The sequence below is a fragment of the Tenrec ecaudatus genome, chromosome 2, assembly GCF_050624435.1.
Source record: "Tenrec ecaudatus isolate mTenEca1 chromosome 2, mTenEca1.hap1, whole genome shotgun sequence".
NCBI classification, from domain to species: domain Eukaryota; kingdom Metazoa; phylum Chordata; class Mammalia; order Afrosoricida; family Tenrecidae; genus Tenrec; species Tenrec ecaudatus.
Window position 1 is genome coordinate 153450356 of NC_134531.1, and position 25427 is coordinate 153475782.

General features: G+C 43.4%; 1 protein-coding gene across 2 annotated transcripts in view; it reads right to left on the reverse strand.

Moving 5' to 3' along the window:
- Window positions 1–1113: 1113 nt before the first annotated feature.
- PRELID2 (PRELI domain containing 2) overlaps window positions 1114–25427 on the reverse strand; it is a 98502-nt gene continuing 74188 nt past the window's right edge. For both annotated transcript variants that reach the window (XM_075541763.1, XM_075541764.1), the window contains 2 exons: window positions 6097–6165; window positions 1114–1359 (listed from right to left, as the gene is read on the reverse strand). In XM_075541763.1, the coding sequence (XP_075397878.1) occupies window positions 6115–6165 (51 nt within the window). In that variant the 3' untranslated portion in view covers window positions 1114–1359; window positions 6097–6114. The remainder of the gene's footprint in view (window positions 1360–6096; window positions 6166–25427) is intronic.

Consider the following 25427-nt stretch of genomic DNA (forward strand, 5'->3'; position numbering starts at 1 on the left):
GAAGAATAAAACAGTAAGGACATGAAGGGACATTATCTTAAGAAACGAAACTCAGGCAGCACAAATAGCTGGAATACAATGCGAGGAGGGTCACGCTGGCAGGCTCTGATGAAAAAGAACAATTGCTTTGAAATTCATCAATGCGTTAAGTGGAAAACTTTTCAAATATTAAAAAAAGAACAATTTTCCCAAGACTTCCCAGTAATGGACCAATTTTTATCTTACGAAGATGAATTCCAAATTACTGCCTCTCTTCAAGCTTTCTATTAGGCAGTGTGCATTTATGTTTTGGCTTCCAATGGTGAGAAATGCAAACTACTGTCATCTAATTTTCCAACAGTAATTCCGTCTTACATTGCATTTGAAAAGAACATTTTCAAAACGATGTCACATAGCACTAATGGCTTCTACGTCCCGAGCTCCTATGCACCAGGCAGTGCACTCGTCACAGAGCTGGTGGCACCCTCTGATTTGGGAAAGGTTTCCCATGAGTTACAAGAAGATTGAAAGTCATGTTCATGATCGCTGAGTTAGGATGTGGCAATGCCAGGTCTGTCTACCTGGCAAACCTGTGCTTGCTGCAATATGCTGCCTTGTTTAATCATTGCAGACCAGTGGCAGACAGAGCTGTGCCTGATGGTCCCCAGGAGCCGAATGGAAATGAGAGGGGTTCATAGTTTGTTTCAGATCCCAGAATAAGTGAGTAGCAGTCAAGACTCTATTGTGTGTTTCTTCCTACCCTTCCTCTCTTCATTCTATGTTCTCGCAGAGAAACAAATTACAGCTCACACATTCTAGTAGAAAAGCTGTACTGAATACTTATGAACAGAAATCGAGTTCTCCTGATGGCTGAGAATCAAAACTATGCCTACAAATATGGCTTAAGATTAACCCAGTAATAACATGTCCGTGTATGGCAAACACCCTGCACATCAAATACAAGGTTCCACTCAATTCCCAGAATGCTGCCACCAATCCGATGAACAAAGATGCTGATAAATACAGGACAGGACACATGCACTCCCTCCCTCCGAGGCTGTGAACATGGCCTTGGCAGCTCTGATACCATCACCACACAATCAGCGGGAAAACCTGAGAAAGGGCAGGCACAGATGGGGTTGTCTTTTTATTTGTAAAATCATTAAGAGATAAAAACCCAGCTTGGAGACCCGTGGCCCTAAGTCGTGCTGTTTGCAGCAGCCGCCCAGGAACTGCGTGGTTTAATGGACTGGTGGGAAGGTCTCCTTTCTTCAAGCTGCCGACACAGCATTGTCAAACTTAGATTCCAGAAGCCTGCATTTATGGCGCGTTGTGACCAAGAAGTTATTCCAGAGAAAATGTAGGCACGGCACAGCTCCCCTGCAAGACAAAGCAAACAGGTTTATCACCTAATAAACACGCCTCGCCAATCAATAGTTATTTGCCCTCTTTTCTGAAGCAACTCTTAAGAGTCACTTGAATTCTATCACTGTGGATAATTCTTGAAGAAATTGCATTTCTGCCTCCTAATGATCTTCAAACAAAGCAAGCACCTCATTTTATTAAGTCCAGCTACTCCAGAGGAGCTGGCTCAGAGAAGAGTTAAGATATTGCTAAAATTGAGGTCTTAATCATTCCACAAAGTAACAGAGCTCGGCTGAGCTATCACACCTCACCAAGCCTGCTTCTCCCAACTCCTGGCGGGAGAGAACAAACAGATGTCAGGGCTATTTGTTTTATTCAAAACTGACAGGAAATCAAAAATCTATCAAACTGATGTGTCAGCAGCAATGCCGCCAGTGAATTGGTTAGCGAAATGTATGCGCCTTCATTTTGGCTCATGACAAAATGATCTTCTAAGTTTCTAATTTTCAAATGACTGCTGAGTGAGTTCCAGGAAGTTTCCTTAGGGCCACCAAACCATATACAATTTAAAGTATGCAAGCCCCAAGCGACCTCACATGACTCAGTGCAAAGAAAATAAACTGTCCAGCTGTTCGCTTCCGAACAGAGATGCGATGGAATCAAGTATTATATTTTTAAAAGGCCAGACAATCAGCAAAACACTCTGACATTCAGTCTAGAAAAGGCCTGGTCTAACCCAGATAGTGGAAAGCATTTTGTTTTTGTAGGCTATAAAACCCATGGGGCAATTCCACTCTGTTTCCTCAGGTGACTCTGAATTGGGATGGACTCCACAGCCATGGATTTGGCTTGGCTGGGTTTGATATCTCAACAAAGCTGATTATTTGAAAAAAGCTTAAAGCACCAACAATAACTTCTCATTTATAGAAACAGTCGATTTTTGAAACCACCAGCCACTCCATGGAGAAAGATGAGGCTTTCTACTCCTCTACAAAGCACGGTCTCAGAAACCCACCACAGTTGCTCTTGCCTGTTCTATAGGATCGCTAGGTGTTGGGAGTCGATTCCACCACAGGGAGTTTGGTTTGGGTTTCAGTAGATTACTGCGGCGCCCTGGTGGCCCTGTCAGTTGTTGGACTGCTAACCTCAAGTCAGTGGTTCAAACCCACCAGTCACTCAGGAGAAGAAAAATGAAGCTGTCCTCTCACATGCAGATTTACAGCCTTGAAAACTCTACAGGGTTACTATGAGTTAGAATCAGCCCAACTGTTGTGGGATGGATTGTTTGTTTTTTGGTGGGCGGATTAACTTTGGGGAGTCTGGTAGATTTATGTGGTAAAAATGTATACCATTATTTTACTTGTGTTCCTCTGAGAAAACGACTCATGAGTTATAAGTCTGAATTATGGAAATCCTTCTGAAATTGCATTGCAATAAATGCATTAAACACAAATGGTGGCACTAAACTCCACACAGTATCCAGACTCCAGTCACTTCACTTAAGCAAGAAGTTGCTTTTTCTAAATATCCAAAGCCCTGAATTTAAGTGACTTAGACCTCTGCTACAGGAAAAAGGAGAGAAGATGAAAGGGTGATTTAATACAATAGGCACTACTGTAACTTGTTTGAAATGATTCATTTCTGCATCCTCACTAGCAAGACCTCAAAATGAAACTGCGTTAAACCACGTTGGAATCTCCTCTCCTCAGTTTTCAGTTGTCTGGCTGCAGTACGGATCCTCTGAACATCATCAAAGCAAGAAGAGGCTGAACACCAAGGCAAAGTTTGGCGAACAAAAGCCCTCCTCTGCTTCTTCCACAAACCCAACTGAGTGCCATGGAATTGATTCTGATTCCTAAGGAGCTTAGAGGACAGGAGAGAACTCCCCCTATGGGTTTCCGAGACTGTTCAACTCGTTACTGAAACAGAGAACCTTCTCTTTCCCCGGAGGTTTCAAATTGCTGACCTTGCCGCTAATAGCCCAATGCATAATCAATAAGGCACCGAGGCCCTTGCTTACTCCATGGTTGACCTAATGCATGACAAAGATTTCTGGAATGTTTTTTATTTCTCCAAGCTCTACAATTTAATTTCTCAGGCCAGACATGTGAACACACTTAAAGTTCATTCTCGAAGTGAGGTCCCTGAACCAGTAAACATCAGCATCCCCCAGAAGCTTGTTAGAAAGACAAATTAGACTGCCTCGCAGCCCCAAACCTGCTGCACCAGACGTGCTCGGGTAGAGCACAGTAACTGTTTAGCAAACCTTTCAGGTAATTCCGATGACTGGTAAAGATGAAGAACACTCATTTAAAGATACAAATCCGCCAAGTGTGCATACGTATCGTGTAAATGGATAAACTTGGGCTTGCATGTAACCTGGAGCTAACTTTAGACCCAGGGGAAAGTGGTGTTTCTGCCCAGGGTTCTGAGCATAAACTAAAATGCAAACGTCCCTGCCATCACTGCTAATCTGACTCATAGCGACCTGACAGCAGGGGCAGATAGAGCTGCCTCTGTGCATCTCCTGTGAACATTTACAGAACACCTCAGTCCCCTCTGCAGAGCCTTCATGCCCAAGGACATGAGCATAAAGAAGCTTAATGTCATTTATGCTTCAACCAATCTGCCTGTGAAAGATCACAACCTTGAAAACTCCACGGTGGACACTTCTACTCTGAAACACGCGTTGGAATACACTTTAAAGCAACTGGCTTAGTTTGGTTTTTGATTTTTAGGAACCTCAAAATAAAAATTAAAAATGGCAGCAGCCTGGAAAGACAGGGAGATGAGATCAAGTTCTCCTCCAAAATGTTTCCAATAATAGAGTGAACATCAGAGCAAACCATATTAAGAGTCAATTCCAACATGTGTCAAGGCTGCTAAATGGACTTATGAACATGGGTTAACAGACACGCTGGACTTTGAACTGAACGACTGGAGGTTCAAGTCTTCTCAGAGGTATTTCAGAAGGGAAGCCTGATGATCTACTTCCAAAATATCAACCACAGAAAACAGTGAAGCACAGTCTTACACTGACATGCATGGGGTCACATTAGCAACTGCTAATCTCAGTCGAAATGCAGATAAGTCTGCTAACAAACACGGTCATTTTTACTTATCCAACCAGCATCCACTCACAGGCCTGGCCACCATGCTTGAAGGCTGAGGCACTTGTATATAAATGTTTCTTTTGCTTGCTTTTGGATAATGGTTCCTAAAGTTGTACATCACAGAGTCCCTGGTTGCTTATAAAGTCATGCATGTGCCCGGTACTTTCAGACAATACGAACACATTGAAATCATTTTTAATTACTCCAGGCAATGCTTGTTTCACTCAAAGGTCACCTTCTCTCAGATGATAACACCCTAAATTCCATAAATTCTGTAAGCTGTAAATCCACTACACTTTTACTTGGGGTTTTGATTCTTTCTTAAATAACTTTGTTCCTCCTGAACACCTGGCTTACAGAAGGCCATGGATGACAGTGGAATCCCAAAACCTATTTGCAGAATCCACAAGGACGAAGCCTCCAGTGAATTCTCTCCGATCAAAGTCCAGGGACGTGCACAGCCTGGCTGTCCAAGAGAGAGCGCTGTACAGTTGTTTGTGGCGCATGCAGTTAGGTCAAAAACGCATCGCATTATCATTTGATCTCCCTTTTGACCTACTTTAAAGTTGATTCCATTTTTAATATCTTTCTCTTTTCTTTTTGATTGAGGTTTTTCTCTGTTTTCTTTTGTCCTTGTTGGGGGTTCATTTGTTTGGTGTTTTTGTTCTGTGCAATTTTCCGTCCATGAAATCCAGGACAGGTAAATCTACAGCGACAGTAACTGGATTCATAATTACCGAGGAGTGTGCCAAGGGAGTTGGGGGGAATGGGGAAGTAACAACAATGAGTTCACGAAACAGGAAAAGCTCGGAAAGTGCTGTGCGGATGACGGCACACTATTAATATGACTAAACTGCTAAATGGTGTGACATGCTAAGTATATGCCAATAAAACTAGGAAATGAATAAATCGTTCTTTCTGACCTTTTGACTCTGAACATTGTGCTCCTAGATACAGACAACTGAAAGAGGAGAAAAGGGCATCCGGGTAGTTGTATCATCTCCCTGCTACCTGTTTCTTCTACACCATTTACCCCAGACTAGTGGTGGCACGCATGTACTTCCCTACCAGCACTGCCCTTCTATCTGTGCCCAAAGCAGATATTACCCGTCAATCAGGGCACTGTCACCTACAAGCAGGAAATTGTTCTCAAGGACTTGGAGTCTGTCTCCATAGGCTTTTTGGCAACTACTTTCAATCAGTGTCAAGTGTACATGGTGGATAAAATGTCTTTATCTCACTGGTCAACCACCATGGCCCTTCTTCGTTTTCCTTTTGCACCAATTGCAACTCTTAATTCTCCCTCTCGTTGCTTTCACAACAATAAACTGAGGCTTTAACTAATCCCGGCTGCAATCTTTACAAATCTGTGCCCCCTCGAGGGTTACAATCATGGTGGCTTGCACTGCAGTTTTAACAATTTAAATGCAGCTGTTAACCCAAAATATAGAGCAAACCTGCTATGGAAATCAAGGGACCAAGAATATAAAGGTACTGAGCTTATAGTAAAAACACCCAGAAACAGTCATCCATGGGAAATGTACAGCATGCGAGTCCCCGGGGGCTATTGCATAATCACGGCACATAAGCATGATAACACAGCTGCAGTAAGAACTTCTAATTTTTCTTCGGCACTCACACACGATCCTTCAGTCTGCTAGGGGGCGCCACACTGCTCCTGTAGCAGTGTCTCCATTATTCTCATTCCCTGTATAGGAAGAAAAGAAAAATCAAAACGCTATATTTCACAGCTAAGTACTTTTTACATCTATCACAACCTTTTCCCTGAAGGAATCCAAGTCATGTTCATACACTCATTTCAGAAATGTTGGCTTACAGTCATACCTTACATTTTCATAACACTTTATTCCGCACCTTCCCATCCATCATCTCCACAGGTGTTCAGAAGTACCCAGGGAAGGCAACAGAACAGAGTTTATGCTCTCCTCTCCAAACAGAAGAAAACAACCGACAAGAAGTTAAGTAACGTTTGAAAGGACTTAGCTACCACGTGGCATTGCCTGAAAAGGAGTCACAATGGTGACAGTGACTATTTGTTGAGCACTTACAAATGTACGACAGTGTGGTGGGTGCTGAAGGTGCCACTGGGTTCCCCTGCTGGACGGAGCCACGCCTCCTTCCCGCTGTCCAGCTACTGGGGCTCACAGAGACACTGAGGCAGCGGGAGTAACTTTACCTTCAGCGCTTCCCATCGTCGGGGGAAGCCCACATCCAGAGAAGCACGGATTGAAGGTAGAAAGGCCTTGTCCACTTTCCCTCGATTTGAGGTAAATATGTGCACCCATCCACTGCCATTGAGTTGATTTCAACTCATAGTGACCCAATCTAGGGTTTCCACAGCTTTAGAAATCTTCACGGAGACAGATAACCTCACCTTTCTCCCAAAGAGAGGCTGGTGGATTTGAAGCACCAAGTTTGTGGTTAACAGTCCAGCACTCACCCAACAGTATCACCACCATGATGTTGCTAAGTGCCATGAAGTTGGCTCCCAGCCCAAGTGACCCTACGCATGAAAGAAGGAATAACTGCCCGGACCTGCACCAGCCTCACCACTGCTCTCATGTCTGAGCCCATTCTTGCAGCCGCTGTGTCCATCCAGCTCACTGAGGATCGTCCACTTGGCTCCACCTCTGCTTTACCAAGCACAGCGTCCTTCTCCAGGAACTGGTCTCTCTCGATAACATAGCCGAGATACACACGGTGAAGCCTCAGCCTCCTTGCCTCTAAAGACCATTCCGGCTATGTTTCTTCCAAGACAGCTGTCCTTTTAGCAGTCCATGAGGATTTCAACATTCTTCTCCAGAGCCACAACTCAAATGCATTGGTTCTTCTTCGGTCTTCCCAGTGCAATGGCCGACTTTCACATGCAGGAGACAGGTGAAAATCCCCTGGCTTGGTTCAGGCACACCCTAGTCCTCAAGCAACATCTTTCCTTTTCAACATCTTGCGAAACTGATTAACCCAAAGCAATGTGTCATTTAATTTCTTGTCTGCTACTTCCATGAGCACTGATTGTGGATACAAGCAAGACAAAATCCTTGAGGACTTCAATCCATTTATCATGATAATCATTTATATTATATTATCATGATAAATAGTAATCTATATTATCATAAAAATAATTCACATTATAAATGATTATTTATAGATAAGTCATTTATTTATCTATATTTTAATTATTTTGGGACTCATACAGCTCTCATCACACTCCATACATGCATCCATTGTGTCAAGCACATTTGCACATATGCTGCCATCATCATTTTTTTAAAACATTTTATTAGGGGCTCATACAACTCTTATCACAATCCATACATATACATACATCAATTGTATAAAGCACATCTGTACATTCTTTGCCCTACTCATTTTCAAAGCATTGGCTCTCCACTTAATCTCTTTGCATCAGGTCCTCTTTTTTCCCCCTCTCTCCCCACTCCCCACTCCCTCATGAGCCCATGATAATTTATAAATTATTATTTTGTCATATCTTGCCCTATCCAGTGTCTCCCTTCATCCCCTTTTCTGTTGTCCATCCCCCAGGGGGGAGGTCACATGTAGATCCATCATTTTCAAAGCATTCTCTTCTCCCTGATATCAGCTACCCATTTCTTGCCCCTCCCTCCCCCGCCCATCCTCCGTCACAAACCTTTGATAAGTTATAGATGATTATTTCCATACCTTACATCGTCCTCTGTCACCCCTCACTCACGTTTCTGCTATTTGTCCCCCTGGGATGGGGTTCTAGTTTTATCCTGTGACCTATTCCCCCTTTCTCCCATGACCCTCCCCTAATCCTCCTGGCATCTCTACTCTCATTGTTGGCCCTGAGGGCTTTATCTATCCTGTTTCAGGCTCTTATCTGTAGCAGTGTGCATGCTCTGGTCTAATCCAATTTGTAAGGGAGAGGAAAGTGTGTGTTTCATCGGTGCTACACTGCACCCTGACTGACCCATTTCTTCTCTGTGACCCCTCTGTAAGGGGATGTCCAATTGTCTACAGATGGGCAGTCGGTCTCCACTCCTTCCCCACCCAAGTCATTCACCTTGGGTATGGTTTTGTTCTAGGTCTTAGATGCCTGATACCTGCTCCCATCAACACCTCATGATCACACAGGTGGGTGTGCTTCTTCCATGTGGGCTTTGTTGCTTCTGAGCTAGATGGTCACTTGTTTATCTTCAAGCCTTTAAGACCCTAGATGCTATATCTTTTGATAGCAGGACACCATCAGCTTTCTTCACCACATTTGCTTTTGTAGCCGCTTTGTTTTCAGCAATGGTGTCGGGGAAGGTGAGCATCACAGAATGCCGGATTGTTCGAGCAAAGTGTTCTTGTGTTAAGTGAGTACTTCAGTCGAGGCCAATGTCCATCAGCTACTTTAATCCCCATTCTTTTCAGATCATAGAACTCAGAGAAAATTTAAGATCGGTGGGTGTAAACTTACCCTTAGAGTTATTCTTATTATAATAATAATTTATAAATTATCAAGGGTTCAAGAGGGAGGGGAGAGCAGGAGCTGATGCCAGGGGCTTAGGTGGAGAGCAAGTGTTTTGAGAATGATGAGGGCAATGAATGTACGGGTGTGCTTTACACAATTGATGTATATATGGATTGTGATAAGAGTTGTATGAGCTCCCAGTAAAATGAATTTTTTTAAGTTATTCTTCTTTAAAGAAACTAGCAACAGAAAATATTGGGGGCAGTGGGGAGGAGGTGCATGGAAAAAAAACAGTGGAATAAAATTAATCCAGTTCATAACTTCAAACCTAAATAGCAGGGTTGCCAACAGGTTTGTTCTGGTTCAACCCCTTGCTGAGAATTTGCATTTCCACTCCATATTACTGGATGAGAATCTACAGCTTAGCAAGATTCCTAGGTGATTATTACATATCCCAATGCAATTATCACCTTGGATTTTGTTAACTGCAGTATACTGATGAAGCCTTCATGATACAGTGGGATAACTATCTTGGGCTGCTAATGAAAAGTCGGTGATTCAAACCCACCAGTCACTCTGTGGGCGAATGATGAGGCTCTCTGCTCCTGTAAGATTTGTTGCCCTGGAAACCCTATGGGTAGTTATACTCTGTCCTACAGGACACTATGAGTTGGAATCAACTTGGCAGTGAGTTCGGTTCGGTTCGGTTTGGTTTTGTAACCCAAGGTATTTTACTGAATGTAGTCAGGAAACTCCCGTTACACAATGAAGTAGCCGAAGTACTTTGCTTAATGCACACTCTATGGCATTTGTAGAACTCACTACATGCTCAAAAGCAGAGGTGTTGGGGACAAGTGTCGCCTAAAAGGGCCAGATAACACTGAAAGTCTTCTCTTATTTCCCTGACTGTGAGTGCTTAAAAGCTAAGCCCCGGCATCTAGTTAGTTGACAAAGACATTCTGAAATTGGCCTAAAACTGAAAGAACTTTATGGTCAAGAATTATTTCCCATGGTTACCCTGAAACCTGAGTTAATATACAACATTTATAGGTGATTCCCAGTTGTATAAATTCCAAAGCCAAAGGTATATAAGCTCTACATATTTTTTCTCTATACATTGTTAGTTTAAGGAGGACACCACAAAGACAGTCTACTTTGCTCTGCTGTGGTCTCCTTCCTGGGATACCTTCTAAATAAAGTCCTCCCCTTCTCCCAATGAGTTGCAGTGAATAACCTGGCTGGGAAGCTCCAGACTAAAACACCTGCATTTGCGATGACAGTTTGGGGTGTTCACAATATCTGGAGTGAAAACACACGTTCTCAACAGGGAGTGGAACAGGGCTGACCCAATGCCAAGCCCAACTAAGTAGCTCGTTTCTGCTCTCTTACATTCAACAACAGGCCTAGTCAACAAATACTTATTCTTCTCCTAATATGCGCACTGGAAGGAGCCCTAATAGAGCTTTCCAGTAGCTTTGACTGCTAACCGCAAGGTTGGTGGTTCAAACCCTCCAGCTACTCTAAAGGGAAAAGCTGGTCATGAAAAGGTTTAGAGTTTCACAAACCCCAAGGAGCAATTATACGATGTTGTACAGTTTTACTCTCTCTGTAGGGTGAGCACTGGACTGATAACTGCAAGGGGAGATGTTCAGACCCACCAGCAGCTTTGCAGGAGAAAGTCAGGCCTGGGTGCTCCTGACGTTATCATTCACTGTCAGAAACCCTGTAAAGGACTATAACTCCGATTCCACTTGACGTCCGAAGGCTGGCTACGTGCTATGGAGACTGCATGTAGAACAAGCAGGACAAAGACCCTGCCTGAGTGACGTTAGGAGGTCCCACGAAGCGTACGCTGAAAGGACTAAAGAAAAAATCAAGCTTCAAATTGTAATCTTGAAATGTCCTATGGGCAAAAGATTGAATGGTGCAGGAAGTAACAAGTGAAGATGGAAAAAATACAGTCACGGTACCAAAAAGAACTAGTTGACATTCCACCGTTTCAGGAGGTAGCCTATGAGCAAGAACCAAGGGTGGTGAAAAGAGAACTTCAAGCCATGTTGAAAGCATTAACCAAAATCAAAGCTCCAGGAATTGATAGGATATCAACTGAAATGCTTAAACAAGCTGCTGGTGCACTGGAAGCACTTTCGCATATGCCAGGAAATTTGAAACACAATTACTTGGTCAACTGACTAGAAGAGATCCATATCTGTACCCATGCCAAAGAAAGGTGACCCACTAAAACGCTCAAACTATAGAACAAAATCATTGGTATCACATGAAAGTAAAATTTCCAGAAGATCATCCAACAATGGTTGCAGCTATAGATTGACAGGGAGCTACCAGAGGCTCAGAGCAGATTCAGAGGTGGATGTGGGACAAGGGATACAGCACTGCTGACCTCAGATGCATCTTGACTGAAACTAGAAAATACAAGAAAGATGCCTACTTGTGTTTTATTGCCTATGCCAGGGTATTTGATTGTGTGGATCATAAAAAAGTACGGACAGCCTTGAGAAGAACGGGAATTCCAGAACACTGCATTGTGATCATGCAGAACTTGTACATGGATCAAACGACACTTGTGCAAACAGAGCATGGCTTAAAATCAGGAAAGGTGTGCATAAGGGTTGTATCCTCTCAACATACGTAATCAGTCTGTATGCTGAGCAAATCTTCAGAGAAGCTGGATTTTATGAAGAATATGGTATCACAATTGGAGAAAGGCTTATTAATTCCCTGTGATATGCAGATGACACAACCTTGCTTGCTGAAAGTGAGGAAGACTTGATGCTCTTACTGATAAAGATCAAGGATTTGGGTCTTTAGTGTAGGTTACAACTCAATATAAAACCAAAATCGTCACAACTGGACCAATAGGAAACATCATGAAAAATGACAAAAAGATTGAAGTTTACCAAACATTTTTTCTTCTTTGGGACCACAATAAGTGCTTATGTAAGCAGCAGTCCAAAGATAAAAGTATGTTTCCCATTGGGTAAATCTGCTGCACAAGACCTCTTCAGAGTAGTTAAAAGCAAGGCTGTTACTTTGAGGTCTAAGATGTACCTGACCTAAGCCATGGTTTCTTCAATTACCTCATATGCATGTGAAAGTTGAACAATGCATGAGGAAGACCAAAGAGTTGATGTGTTTGAATTATGGGGCTGGCACAGAATACTGAACGTACCACTGCCTGCCAAAAGAACAGCAAGTCTGTCTTAGAAGGACAACCAGAGTACTCCTTGGAGGCAAGGATGATGAGAACTCATCTCGTGTACTTGAGACATGCTGTCAGGAAAGACCAGTGTGTGAGGATGGTGCAGGACCACGCGGTGTTCGGTTCTGTTATTCACATGGTTGCTATGGGATGGTACTGACTCAATGGCACTTAACAATAACAACAAAAACAAGGAGCTGTTATTCCCATGCTCATTGTTTTATTTTCAGCAAATGCCTGGACATTAATTAAATACCCTACTTCTATTAGCAGGGCAAATAAAAACTGCGACACTCATTTCCTTCCAAGTTTTGTTTTTTGTTTTTCATTGCAGAGTAGGGACATCAATTTAAACGGTGTGTCTTTAACACAAGAAAAGCACCCTCCTGCTTGAGGAAGTGAGAACTGGGAACTCTCTCCATCTGTCTAAATTAAGAACGCCACCACTTACTGAGCTGAGCACTAATTGACATAAGTGAAGACTTTGAGGTTTGCCTTGGGAATTGAAAGACGTTATTTATTGAATCAATTACATTCACAATGTGACAGTTGATTTTTATTTCCCTTTTTCACCCCCTCTCAAGCCACTCCTGTCCTTAAAGCAGAAGAGCTAGAAAAAGGGGGGGGGGCAGGCAGGGACAGAGGACTATAACTATAAAGTGCATTTAGAAAAATAAAATAATTTTTTTAAGGCCCGTGAATCTAAACCATTATATAGCACCTCTCTTTGGTAAGGAAGAACCAAATCAAAACCCAATCGATAAAGTCCTTTCAAATAAACTTACTACGTTTAAATCGCTACCCTCAGGAGATCAGGCTTAAAGGGGCTAAATTTACACCACTTATCACACAATGAGTCTGCGATGCAGAACAAACGCTAAGTGGATCCACCTTTATAGATATGGCTTAAAAGCTTTTTGGACTGACAAGCCATAAACCAACTTGATTTTATTATTTTTCTTCCCTTTGAGATTTTTTTCTCATTATAAGGCTATCTTTCTCTATTTTCCAATGTACAGATAAGTGAGCTATCTCACAAACTCATTTCCCTAACACCAGAGCTGTGCTGGCTGAACACATCACTCCCAAGGAGCTGCAGTGTCCCCAAGATTCATAACACTGCACAAATTCCCCACACTAAGAATCTCTGTAAAACTGATGATTATTACTGAAAACCCAAAGCTTTTATTAAGAGGAGGAGGAATAAGTTGGAACTAAAAGTAGTTAAATCCAAAGAGTGCAGTTATTTTGTTATCAAATCGGTACTCCCTTAAGAAGCTCTGATTTACCTGGGAAACTCCAGAGACGGTAATCTTAGACCTTTAAAATATTACAATGTTCTAAAGGAGTTCTTAAAAGATTCCTGGGGGTATCAGGCATCATCAGAACAAAAAAAATCTTATCATAGTGAATGAGGTGGGTAGTGCAGAGTGGAGACCCAAAGCCCATTTATAGGCCACTGGACACCCTTACAGAAGGGTCTTGGGGAGGAGACAAGCCAGTCAGGGTGCCATGTACCAACGATGAAACATACAACTTTCCTCTAGTTCCTAAATGCTTCCTCCCTCCCACTATCATGATCCCAATTCTACCTTACAAATCTGGCTGGACCACAGGATGTACACTGGTACAGATAGGAACTGGAAACACAGGTAATCCAGGACAGTTGATCCCTTCAGGACCAGCAGTGAGAGTGGCAATACTGGGAGGGTAGAGCGAGGGTGGAGTGGAAAGGGGGAACCGATTACAAGGATCTACAGGTGACCTCCTCCCTGGGGGACCGACAACAGAAAATTGGGTGAAAGGAGATGTCGGACAGGGCAAGATATGACAAAATAATAACTTATAAATTATCAAGGGTTCATGAAGGAGGGGGGAGCGGGGAGGGAGGTAAAAAATGAGGAACTGCTGCCAGAGGCTTAACTGGAGAGCAAATGTTTTGAGAATGAAGAAGGCAATGAATGTACAAATATGCTTTACACAATGTATGGATTGTGATAAGAGTTGTATGAGCTCCTAATAAAACGATTTTTTAAAAAGACACCAGGAGGTGGGGGTGGGAGGGAGCTCTTTACCAACAGAACTGCTCACCACTTAATGACCACAATGAAAGACTGGCATTAAAGGCCCCCTGGACCTCATGTTCCGTCATAGTCATGGCTTTGGAGTCAAGGCATCAACAGTAACAGTGGGCACTGTATGTAAAGGACTGCACAGTGTGGTGGGGAGTGAGGATGCAGGTAAGACACTAGACCTCTATCCAAGGGCTGTCAATCAGCCTTGGAAGGAAACAGACAAATGCAAAACACCTGAGATGCAAGGCTGTCTCTGAGAAGCAGAACATTATTGAAAAGAAAATGAGCAAAAAGAAGAGATTAATAATAGGTCTTATAAAAGTCTAACCAAAGGATGGAATTTGAGTAGACTCAAAGTCCAATTAAGAAGGTGACTCCATGTTTTTGTTTTACTTTCGCTCTATGCCTATCTATATAAGATAGGCAGGATGAAACATCCCGAGGAAAAAACAATGGAACTGGTGGTTCTGGGGGGATATGGGAGAGAGGGAGAGTGGGGGGTCAACAAACCCAGGAATAAGGGAACAACAAGAGATCTAAAATTGATGACAAGGAGGGCATATAATGCCTGGTGAGGTTTGATCAAGTGCAATGTATATGAGAGGAAATACTGATAGCTGAATGGAGGGTGAGAATAAGAAGGTGAAAGGAAGCAGAGGAAATAAATAGGAGGCAAAAGCTATTTACAGAGGTATAGCTATAGGCATGTACATATGTAAATATACTAATTTATAATGAAAAGGATAGAGACCAATGTACATATATTTAGATGTTAAGTATTACTATAGTAGACAAACTTTGGGCCTGTACTCAAGGCCTCCCTTAACACAAGAACACTTCCCGACACAATCGCTGAGATAAAATGGGTGCATAAGCAAATGTGGTGAAGAGAGTGGATGGTGCCTGGCTATCTAAAGCTACAATATCTGGGGTTTTAAAGACTTGAAGTTAAACAAGCAGCCATCCAGCAGGAAGCAAATAAGCCCACAAGGAAGAAGCACACCAGCCTGTTAATGGGATCAGGTATCAGGTATCAAAAGATCCAAAACAAACAATGGTATCAATGGGAATGAGGGAGGTTGGAGACACAAAGCCCATCTGTAGAAAATTGGACATCACCCCACAGAAGGGTTATAAGGAAGGGATGAGTCAACCAGGGTGCAATACAGCACATACAGAACACCCATCATTCCTCTAGTTCCTGAATGCTTCCTCCCCACACTACCCACCACTACCATGACCCAGTTGTACCTTACAAATCTGGCTAGACTAGAGAACACACATTGGTACAGACAAGAGCTCTCAACGCATGGAATTCAGAACAGATAAACCCCTCGGGAACAGTAGTGGGGATAGCAATATCATGAAGGTAAGGGAATGGTCAGGGAAGGGTAAGGGGTAGAAAGGGGGAACCCATCACAAGGTTGGATATATAGAACCCCCCTTCCAAAGGGGACACATAACAGAAACGTGGGTGAAGTGAGACAACAGACAGTATATGAAAAATAATTAACAATATATAATTGATCAAGGATCCATGGGGTGGGGAAGAGAGGGGGGAAAAAGAGCTGATACCAAGGGCTCAAATAAAAACTTTTGGAAATGATGATGGCCACATATGTACAAATATTCTTGATACAACTGCTGTGTGGAATGTTCTAAGAGCTGTAAGAGCCCCCAATCGAATGATCTTTAAAAAGGAAGAAGACTCGAAGAGTTAAAGGGAAAGACCAAACAGAGGGAAGCTGAATGCTTGGAGGTTGGTAATGGCATAGACCTGGTTAAGAACTTGTCTTCCCGGGGCTGGCAATGAGGACTAGATATCATTCCTCTGGTGACAAAGGAGATCCCTTACCATATATTAATCTCACTCTTCCCACCATCACCACCTACCTACCCACCCACGCACATACCCTTCCTCCCAGTTTACCGCTGCTCTTCCCGACACAACATAGCAGAATAAAGCACACCGGTAGAGTCACAAACGACACTATTATATACTATCACTGCTGGGAGGCAAGGTCAAGACCAAGAGAGCTGCTATGTCTTTAGGTTTGTTGATGAAACACTCTAAGCTTCAATTACCTCATCTTTGAATGGAGATAACAACATTGGCTTATTATAGAGATTAGTAAAATAATGCATACAGAATACTGTTACCATAGCACTCACCACTGGCAAGCAAATCAGAAAATAATCATTCCTCATCTAACTCCTCTTCATGGTCATTCAGCTCCTCTACGATATGCGCCCCGTCATGGGGTCACCTGTATTATATGAGGTGCCGGAATACTCCTTGAAAGAAAATGCCACTACAGGGAACACGTGCACTGAATGTTTACTGAATGAGTCAATCAATCTATCAGTCACTGGTGTATAAGTCTATCTAATGAGATAGTATATTTTCCGGAGGCAAGGAATCAAATTTGACACTGACGTCCTTATGATCTAGTGCAGACTTGGCGATGGAAACCCCACAGAGCGGAGTTCTGTGCTGACATGCTTGCATCACCATGAATCAGCGTCAACTCCACGGCAACTGATTTGGTTTCATTTGGTTGGGGTGCTTACTTTTTGTAGATGGTAAGCCTGGTCACCTAATGATGCTGAAGGCCAGTGTGAGGAAGAGATTACATTTTGGAATTACAATATAATCTTCCCTGTAGTCAGCATTCTTGAAAATACGGCTACAGGGGTCTGGAGAACTAGGGCCACCACAGCAATGAAACAGCCAGAACCAGGCAAAGAACAGTGGATGGCATCGTGGAAGAACAGGAGAAGGGCCGCCTGGAGAGGGGATGTGACAAGCAATGGCATCAGAGATGGTAGTTATTAAAGGATGAAAAATTATCTGTATTAGCCAAAAGGAGTTTAGAAAACAGGATAATTTGGGACGGTACAATTTGCTAAATGGTACAACTTGATAAATGGTTTGCATTAAACTTACTTCAGAAGCTGACTTTCCTTATAATTAACATCATTTACATAAAAACTTTTTCATAATCTTTCCATTACTTTATGTAGAATCAAGTACATGAATAAACAAAAGAGTAAAACTATGACATCCTCCCGCTTCAACCCTCCAGTAATGTGCCACTGGTCTTAGCATGAGCCCTAAACTCCTTGTCATAGCCCAAGGCTCTGCATGAGCTGCTCCCTGCACGTTTCTCCAGCCACCAACTAACCAAGCTCACTGCCATGGCATCTATGCCGATTCACAGCGACCCTGTAGGGAAGAGGGAACTTCCCTACCCAGCCTGTACCTGCCCTTCCCTTCCCAGATTGTACCTCATTCCTGGAGTAGAAAGCCCCTCTTTCTCCCAATGAGTGGCTGGTGGCTTTGAACTGCTGATCTTGTAGATCACAGCCCAATGTGGAACCACTACACCATCAGGGCTCCTTTTCTCCCAGCCTAGCTCCCTCTATTCTCCTCTCATCCCCGCACCTCCAGCTACACAGGTCTGTTTTCTACTCCTGGCAGACGCTCCGTCCTTCACTGTTCCCATTTCAGGGACAGCTCTCAGGCCTTCACAAGGCAGACTAGTCTCTTGGGCACTTTCTCAGACTCTCCTAAATATACAAGCAACAACACCCCCCCCCCCAGTCTCGATCCATCACCTGCCCATCTGTCCTTGCATCACTCATCACTATAGGAAATGAGGATGTCGGTTTGTATTTTGTATTGTCTGTCACGATCCTACCCCCACCCCGTCTTCCCACTAGAATATAAGCTTCCCGAGATCAGAAAGATGTGGCCCCAGTGTTCACTGCTGAATGCTCAGAAATTATATTAGAACCCAGTACACAGTGGGCTTCATCAGTGAATGAATGAATGAACATCGAATTTTGTTGTAAAAAATAAAAGTAAGAGAAATAGTGCTCAGAGATCCTCCAGAAAACAATCTTGCCCCACACACACACAAAAAAAAATAATTTTAAACTAAAGCTAACCAACTCTTCCAGGTCAGTGAGGGGTATTGAGAATCTACTGCCGGCCAGGCACTGAGCCGACTGCCTTTTCTGCATGCTCTTATATTACTCTCCCATCTGTCTTGCAGGAATGTCCTCTTTATCCGGAATATGCCAGAAACTCAGAGAAATTAAGCGGCCTTTCTAAAATCACTCAGTAACTGCAAGGCAGAGGTACAATTTGGCCAGGACCTTCCACCCGGAGGAGAAGGCAGGCGGGAGGCAACCGGGGAAACATCTGTTACACACAGCACCAGCTACAGAAAAGGTGCTTTCCTTCCCACCCCCACTGCTGACGTTCAAAACGCTTGATAAATACACCCTATTATTTGAGTTGTGTTACTAAACAAAAGGGAATGATTCCTAGCATATGAATCAATATTTAATCACATCTACAAATTATTCAAATACATTGTTTTTCATGTAGAAATATCCTGATAGAATGTATGACTTCAATATAATTTTCCCGTAGCGGCTAATGAACTCTTGAGTAAGATTCATTGTTATTTTGATAAGTAACTCAAAAAAGCTTTAGGTGTAACTGCAGAACATTAAACTGATACAATAACTCAGCCGTCTTTGCTTCGAGTTATAAAGCTTTCTCTCTCCTTAAGAAGAACAGTTAATCCTCGCAGTTTATAGAGAAAAGGAAGACAGCTCCAAATAGTAAAGGCAAAATGCTGGCACTCACTCACTGCCCCGGAAGTCGATTCTGACCCACAGCGAGCCTGCAGGGCAGAGTGGAACTGCTGGTGCAGAGTAGAGCAGCTGGGGGTCCAGCCTGGTGACCAGAGTGAGCAGCCTAACACATAACTACTAAGCCACAGGGGTCCAAAGAACCTTGGAAAGGACCTAGCATTATGTAGCCCAGACAGGCAACCCTCAGCAAAGAGCTGAAAGTGACCTGCCTGCTTGAGACCGATTCCTATGATTAGCTATCAGAAAGATGACCGAGCCATTTCCAAATTGCCAATCTTCAAACAGAGGCTGACCTGACACACGCAGATCAGCAGCTGAGGAGGAGGAGTGGTAATCTGGACATCAGCATCTTTCTCTATGAGGAAGTTATTTCCCCCAACCCCAACATGGCTTAGTCTATTTTCATCTTGAATTCAAACATATGGCCTGCATATAATTTTATTTGCCTGACTTGGCCTTCCATGGAAAGTGGTTTACAGAAGGTCAACCTGACACACCAACACAAGGCACTTCCAACAACTGCTCTTCTTTCTTCATTGGGGTTTGGGTGAACGTTAATTCATTCTTTTACACACATTTTACTTCATGACATGAGTTGCAGCCCCTCGATGTAACGGCATTCTCCCCACTCCTCCCTTGTTCCTCGTTCTCATTCACCCTTCTCTCCTGTCTCTTTCAAAGGACGCTCTGTGGGTCTCATGGGGTTAGTTGTTCTAATGAGCTACCATCACATCAGCCCTTGTACTGCCGGCAGCACTGTGCACGATATCGCTTGCAATTAATATTCGTGGGTCCAGCACCACTCCATGAATCATCAGAGATCAGGATAACGTGAGCCACGGGGTTTTCACTGGCTGGTGGGTAGGAGTAAATTACCAGGCCTTTCTTCCTCATCTGCCCGCATAAAAGAGTCACTGAAACCTGTTCAGCACCATAACAGTACCCAAGACTCCACCTCCACTGACAGGTCACGCTTGCCATGAAGTGAAAGAGGTGCTCTGGCCAGGAACTGAACACAACCGATCCCTGTTAGACAGAAAAGTGCTCTCTTTCTCTTTGCCATGACGCTGACATTCCATTAAGAAATTCCTTGAATTTTAAGACTACTTTTAAAAATCAAAAGGTTAAGACATAAAGAAACCTTAACACTGTTGCAGATATAATGTCATTTGTTCATTTGCTCATGAATTCAATAAATATTCATTAAGCACTGTGTCCTGGATTGTGAGGACAAAGTGGAGAGCCGCACAGGAGCCTGCTGCTTATTGAGGGAGACCAAAAAATCCACTCAAAAAGATCGTAAAAATGGTCACAAGCAGCTATTCTGAGAACCTTTCCTAAGGTCATGCTGCAAAGTAGGGCAGATTCTACATATAAAGATATTTCACATGATCTCGTTTATAATGTGGAAAACTTGGAAATTACCCCAGTGCTCAATACTAGCGCAACTGTGAAATGAATTATTGTATCATTACTAGATGAAATATCATGCGATCATTAAAACAGTGGCTTCGAAGCTTATGTAACTATCGTGGAAAGCAAGACAAAATTACACTTGCATGCTAATTATGACTGCTTAAAAGCTGAGATAAAAACGCCCCCAATTGGTCATTATGCTTGTATTAGATAAGAACATTCATAGAGTATTCATTGTATTCCAGTTTTTTACAATATCTCTTTTACTTCCTATACTCATAACATAAGGGCGCCTCTTCACATTTAACCCCGAGAGGTCAGGTGAGTGCCCAGCCTATGGGGGAGGGTGCTTGGACCTAAACCCAGGTAAACAGCTCCCCATCACCACTAACGTCTCTCGGTAATGTCAGAAGAAGCCTTTACTTAGAGCTTTCCTGCATCCTTTTTTTCTTTTTGAAAGATAACAATAATTAAAACTGTTCACCTCCTGCGTGTCAAGCCCTGTCCTGTGTCTTACATGTTTTAACTCATCTACTCTTCACAAGAGCTCTGTAAACGTGGGTGCAAGTCTCCTCACTGCACAGATGAGGACGTTTAGACTCAGAGAATGATGTCGCTCACCTCTGGTCAGTGGCAGAGAGTTTGCTAATTGAAAGGGTGTTAGGAACAAGGAACCAAGATGGCTCCGATAGAAAACATGACTCCAAACACCACAATGCGGTGCAATTGCTATTGCTCTTCTATCCATGGTGTGTGTGGCCCCACCAAATGTCTGAGCAAGAAATACAACTCCCGTTGCTATCGAGCTGATTCCAATGTGTAGGGACCCGATGGGGCAGGGGGAACTGCCCCTGTGGGCTTCTGACACTGGAACTCTTCAGGGGAGTAGACAGGCTCCTCTTTCTCCCACGGAGTGGCTGGTGGGTTCAAACTGCTGACCTTGTGTTTAGCAGCCGACTCCACCACCAGGGTTCTAAACCGGGTTGTTACATATAAATAAGGTGTACAGAGCTCTAACTCGAGGGTTGATCAGTTTCCCATACCACTGGGAACATAGTGAGCCGGCTCTGATGCAAAGGCAGAGGCTCCCTTAACCAGCCAGGAGTGAAATGTGCTTAACATCTGCTCATGGGGAGGTGGCAGAGGAGGAACACAGACCAGGGAAGAGAACAGAGAAACCATTCGTAGACCATATGCCAGAGCAATAGGCATCCCAGCCCGCAGAATGAATAAAGCCGAGTGCCTTTAGTCAGGAAGCTGGCTAGCTCGCACAGTGAAGTATCCTTTGGGCATTTATCCAAGCTACAAGGGCAAGGCAGAGGCTAAAGCGCCAAGTAGTTGAGAGGTCCAGAGCCAGAGAGAGACATGCCTTGGAGCATGGCTGAAAAGAAGCGCTCTAAACTGTAGACCAAAGAGCTGTATCCTTAATATTTTGTAATCTGTTATCGTCTCTAATAAGCCCCATAGTCATGAGTCTTGGCTAAGAGTTCTGTGTGGAAATTGCAATGGATTACGGAACCCAGCGGAGAAGTCGAGTGCCACGGGGGGTGCGTCTGGTGACAGAATATGGTAAAGACAGTGGGAGGACGGGGGCATGTCTGACCTTGAAGTTATCGTCCTTGGGCAGGTACTGGAGCTTAATATGCCTTTCCTTTGTGTAGCCAGAAGAGGTCAAAGGCAGCCCCTATGCCATTCCATCGAGTTCTTATGTACAAAAAAGAGTCTTCTGGGAGTGGTGCAATACTTTCCCCCATGTATCCACCATATCAGGAAGCGAAGCAGTAGTAACAATAAGCAGTGGACTTTAGCAAAACCGTTTATCTAGAATCATAAAAAATGGCTGACCGGGAAGCAAGCAGTATTGTGAGGAACTGAAAAGGACCCAAAAAAAATCAATTCAACAAACCTGGGTTCTCTGGAAATGATTCTTCCTTCTTTTCCTAACAAAAGGCAGGTACCCCAGCCCCCTCCTCCTCCCCTCCCCAGGGCTCTGCCTGCTGCCTAAAGCCCCGGAACTGGTGGATCCACGCACCAAGGTCCTCCAGCAGGAGACACGATTCCACCAAAGAATCCTGAATAAACTAGAGGGAGGAGTCAAAATATGAAATCGCCATAGCAGAGTGAGCATTTGACGATCAAGGGAAACACTGGACAGCTCAAAGGTCAAAAAGTATGTCATTAGCATGGTTCGGGGTTTATGCACACAAATGGAGTTTAATATTGACTGTACCTTTAATAAATAAAATTACATTCGCAATTCAAGTTACTTTGTCCTGCATTCTGTATTGGCCCTGGATCTAAGATTCCTGAGTGACAGCTTCCTAGGCTTGCTAGTCAAACTAAGAAACTTAATTCAGCACAAAAAGCCTACCTGAATTCCTAGCACAATCCAACCAGGACTGATACCTGTGACCTACAATATATTTGCACCTCAGACTCACTCCGTGCATACAAACTGCAGGGCCAGCCTCTGCTTTTCTGCCATTCCCATGCCATCAGCTTTCTATTCTGTGGCTATTTGTGGTGGACACAATTTCCTATTACCTCATTGTCTTTTTCGTTGAATTGAGCAAAACAGAGCGAGAGAAGAGGCTCAGAAAACTGATATTTTGGGAGGAAATGTTATCCAGAATATCTGGGAGAATACCTTTTTCCTGTTTGGAGATGGAAGAAGGGCTGTAGAAAAGCAAGCATGCGCTAAGACGACAAGGACTTTTTTGCTATATGTAGTGAGTGTTGACTTCAAGCTCATATGTACCGACAACCGATACTGATGGAAAGGCTTTTGCCCATCCTCGCCCGACCTTCTTGGGGGAAAGGATTCCTTCTTCTAGACTCCGTGCACAGAGTTAAACCCGGACAGTGAAGTGGATGGGTTCTGTAGTCAAATGATGTGGATTCAAATTTCAAGACTGCTATTGATAGCTGATGGCCTTGTGCAAGTAATTACCCACTGAGTGCCTCAGTTTCCCTCTCTTTAAAGTGGGCAAGTCAGAATAACAGTACCTACTACAGAAGGCCACCAGGAGGAGCCCTGGGGGTACAGTGGCTGTACATTGGGCTGCGATTCGCATGGTGGGCAGACAGAAACCACCAGCAGCTCCAAGGGAGAGAGGCTGGTTCTCTACACCTGTAAACACTTACAGTCTCGGAAACCCACAGGGGTCACTGCGTTAGCATCAACTTGATGGCAATGATAGATGTGCGCAAGAGTGTGGATCTTGGCTTATCGCGCCCACTCAATAGATTACAGCTATGTTTGTCCTATCTACTTTCACCTACAATTTCTAAAACAGCCAATGTTTACAGAAGACATGGATTTAAAACAAGCCAGCATCTAGTCGATGCTCACCCTCATGAAGAGATCATTGAAGAGATGGGTGCTCTAGCAACGTGTGGCGAAAAAAAGAGATGGGGCCCAACTATCAGAAAGAAGAGCCTCTGGGTCTTAAAAACGTGTTTTCAAACAAGCAGCCATTTAAGTGAGGCATTGACGAAGTCCACATGGAAGAAGCACACCAGCTTATGTGAGTCAAGAATTGTAAATACTACAATCCAAGTCTAAAGGAGGGAATGGTACCCGAGTTTAAATTGTGAACACCTGGTTTGCAGAAGGGTATGTATGACAGTGGACACCCAAAATCCAATTGCAGTGTCTCTATATGGATTAAGCCACAGGTGACCCCTGTGATCATAGTTGAGGGATGGGACTAGCCCTGCTTTCAGACAGAGAGCATCGCACAGTCGATTATGACAGAGCCTAGCTAGATCAAGGTGTAATGTCTTATCATTTGATCTCCCTTTGACCCATTTTCAAATTGTTTGCATTTTAATATTTTCTGCTTTGTTCTTGATTGAGGTTTTTCTGTGCTTGAATCAGTCATTGTTGTTGGGGGTTTGTTGTTGCTGCTTGCTTGGTGGCTTCCTGTTTGGTTTTGTATGATTTCCTGTATATTAAATCCAGGATAGGTCGATCTGCAGAGACAGTAACTAGATTCATAATTGTCTAGCATCGTGGCAGGGGGAGGTGGGTGGAAATGGGAAGCTGACAACGAGAAAAGGAAGGAAATGTTCTAAAATTGATTGTGGTTGCAAATGCACAAATCTTCTTAATATGATTGAACAATTAAAATTTTATGATCTGTAAATTATATGCCAATAAAACTGTTCATGAAAAAATGCAAAAAGACGCCAACTTATCTATTGTTGTAGTTATTTGCCATCTAGTCAGTGCCAATTCATAGCGACTTTATGTACAAAGGAAACACCGTCCAGTCCTGCCTCAACCTCACAATTGCTACATTCGAGCCCATTGCTGCAGCTATTGTGTCCATTCATCTTGTTGAGGCCCCACCCCCTCAGCTGACCCTCTGCTTTACCCCACCATGGTGAACTGGTTTCTCCAAATACTGGGTCTCAACTATGTAAGACAGAGTCTTGGCATCCTTACTTCTAAGAATCCAAGATAGATTTGTTTGTTCTCTGGCAGTCCATGATAGACTCAACCTTCTTGACTAGCAACATAACTAAAAGGCATCAACTCTTCTCTGATCTTCCGTTACTATTACTGGACACCAATGTATCCAAGACCTGTACAGCTTTGTAATATGAAGCTTAATTCAAGTGATCCTAAGATGGAACCGTAACAACCATGAACATGTTTACCACTCGTCCCCCCATGAGCTAGTAAGTGTTTTACAAATATTTGTGTATATTTCATTATAAATGTTTCTCCAAAACTTGACTACCTACTCACTAAATCGGTGGTCTCCATGCTGGTGAATTCCTCTTTAAATTCCTGAACTTTTATGCTGAATGATGGAATATTTATTTGTCAGACAACTATAAACGCCTTGCTATTCAGACACTAGAGAAAAGCAGAGGATACAAAAATCAGTAAGTCAGAGTTGAAAATGACATAACTGGTGAAGGTCAGCAAAACTAGTATAAGCAACGAGGCCATTACAGAACCGTCAAGACAGTGCCAGAGCCCCTGACCCAGCGCACTCCTTACTGCACTACATGGCGACAGACATTCTGATGCTGCACAAATAATCCCATCAATGCACCTGGAACTCAGGAAACCGCTTTCTGTCATCTCAAGTAAGAGCTGAGCTTCCCAGGTTTCGTCG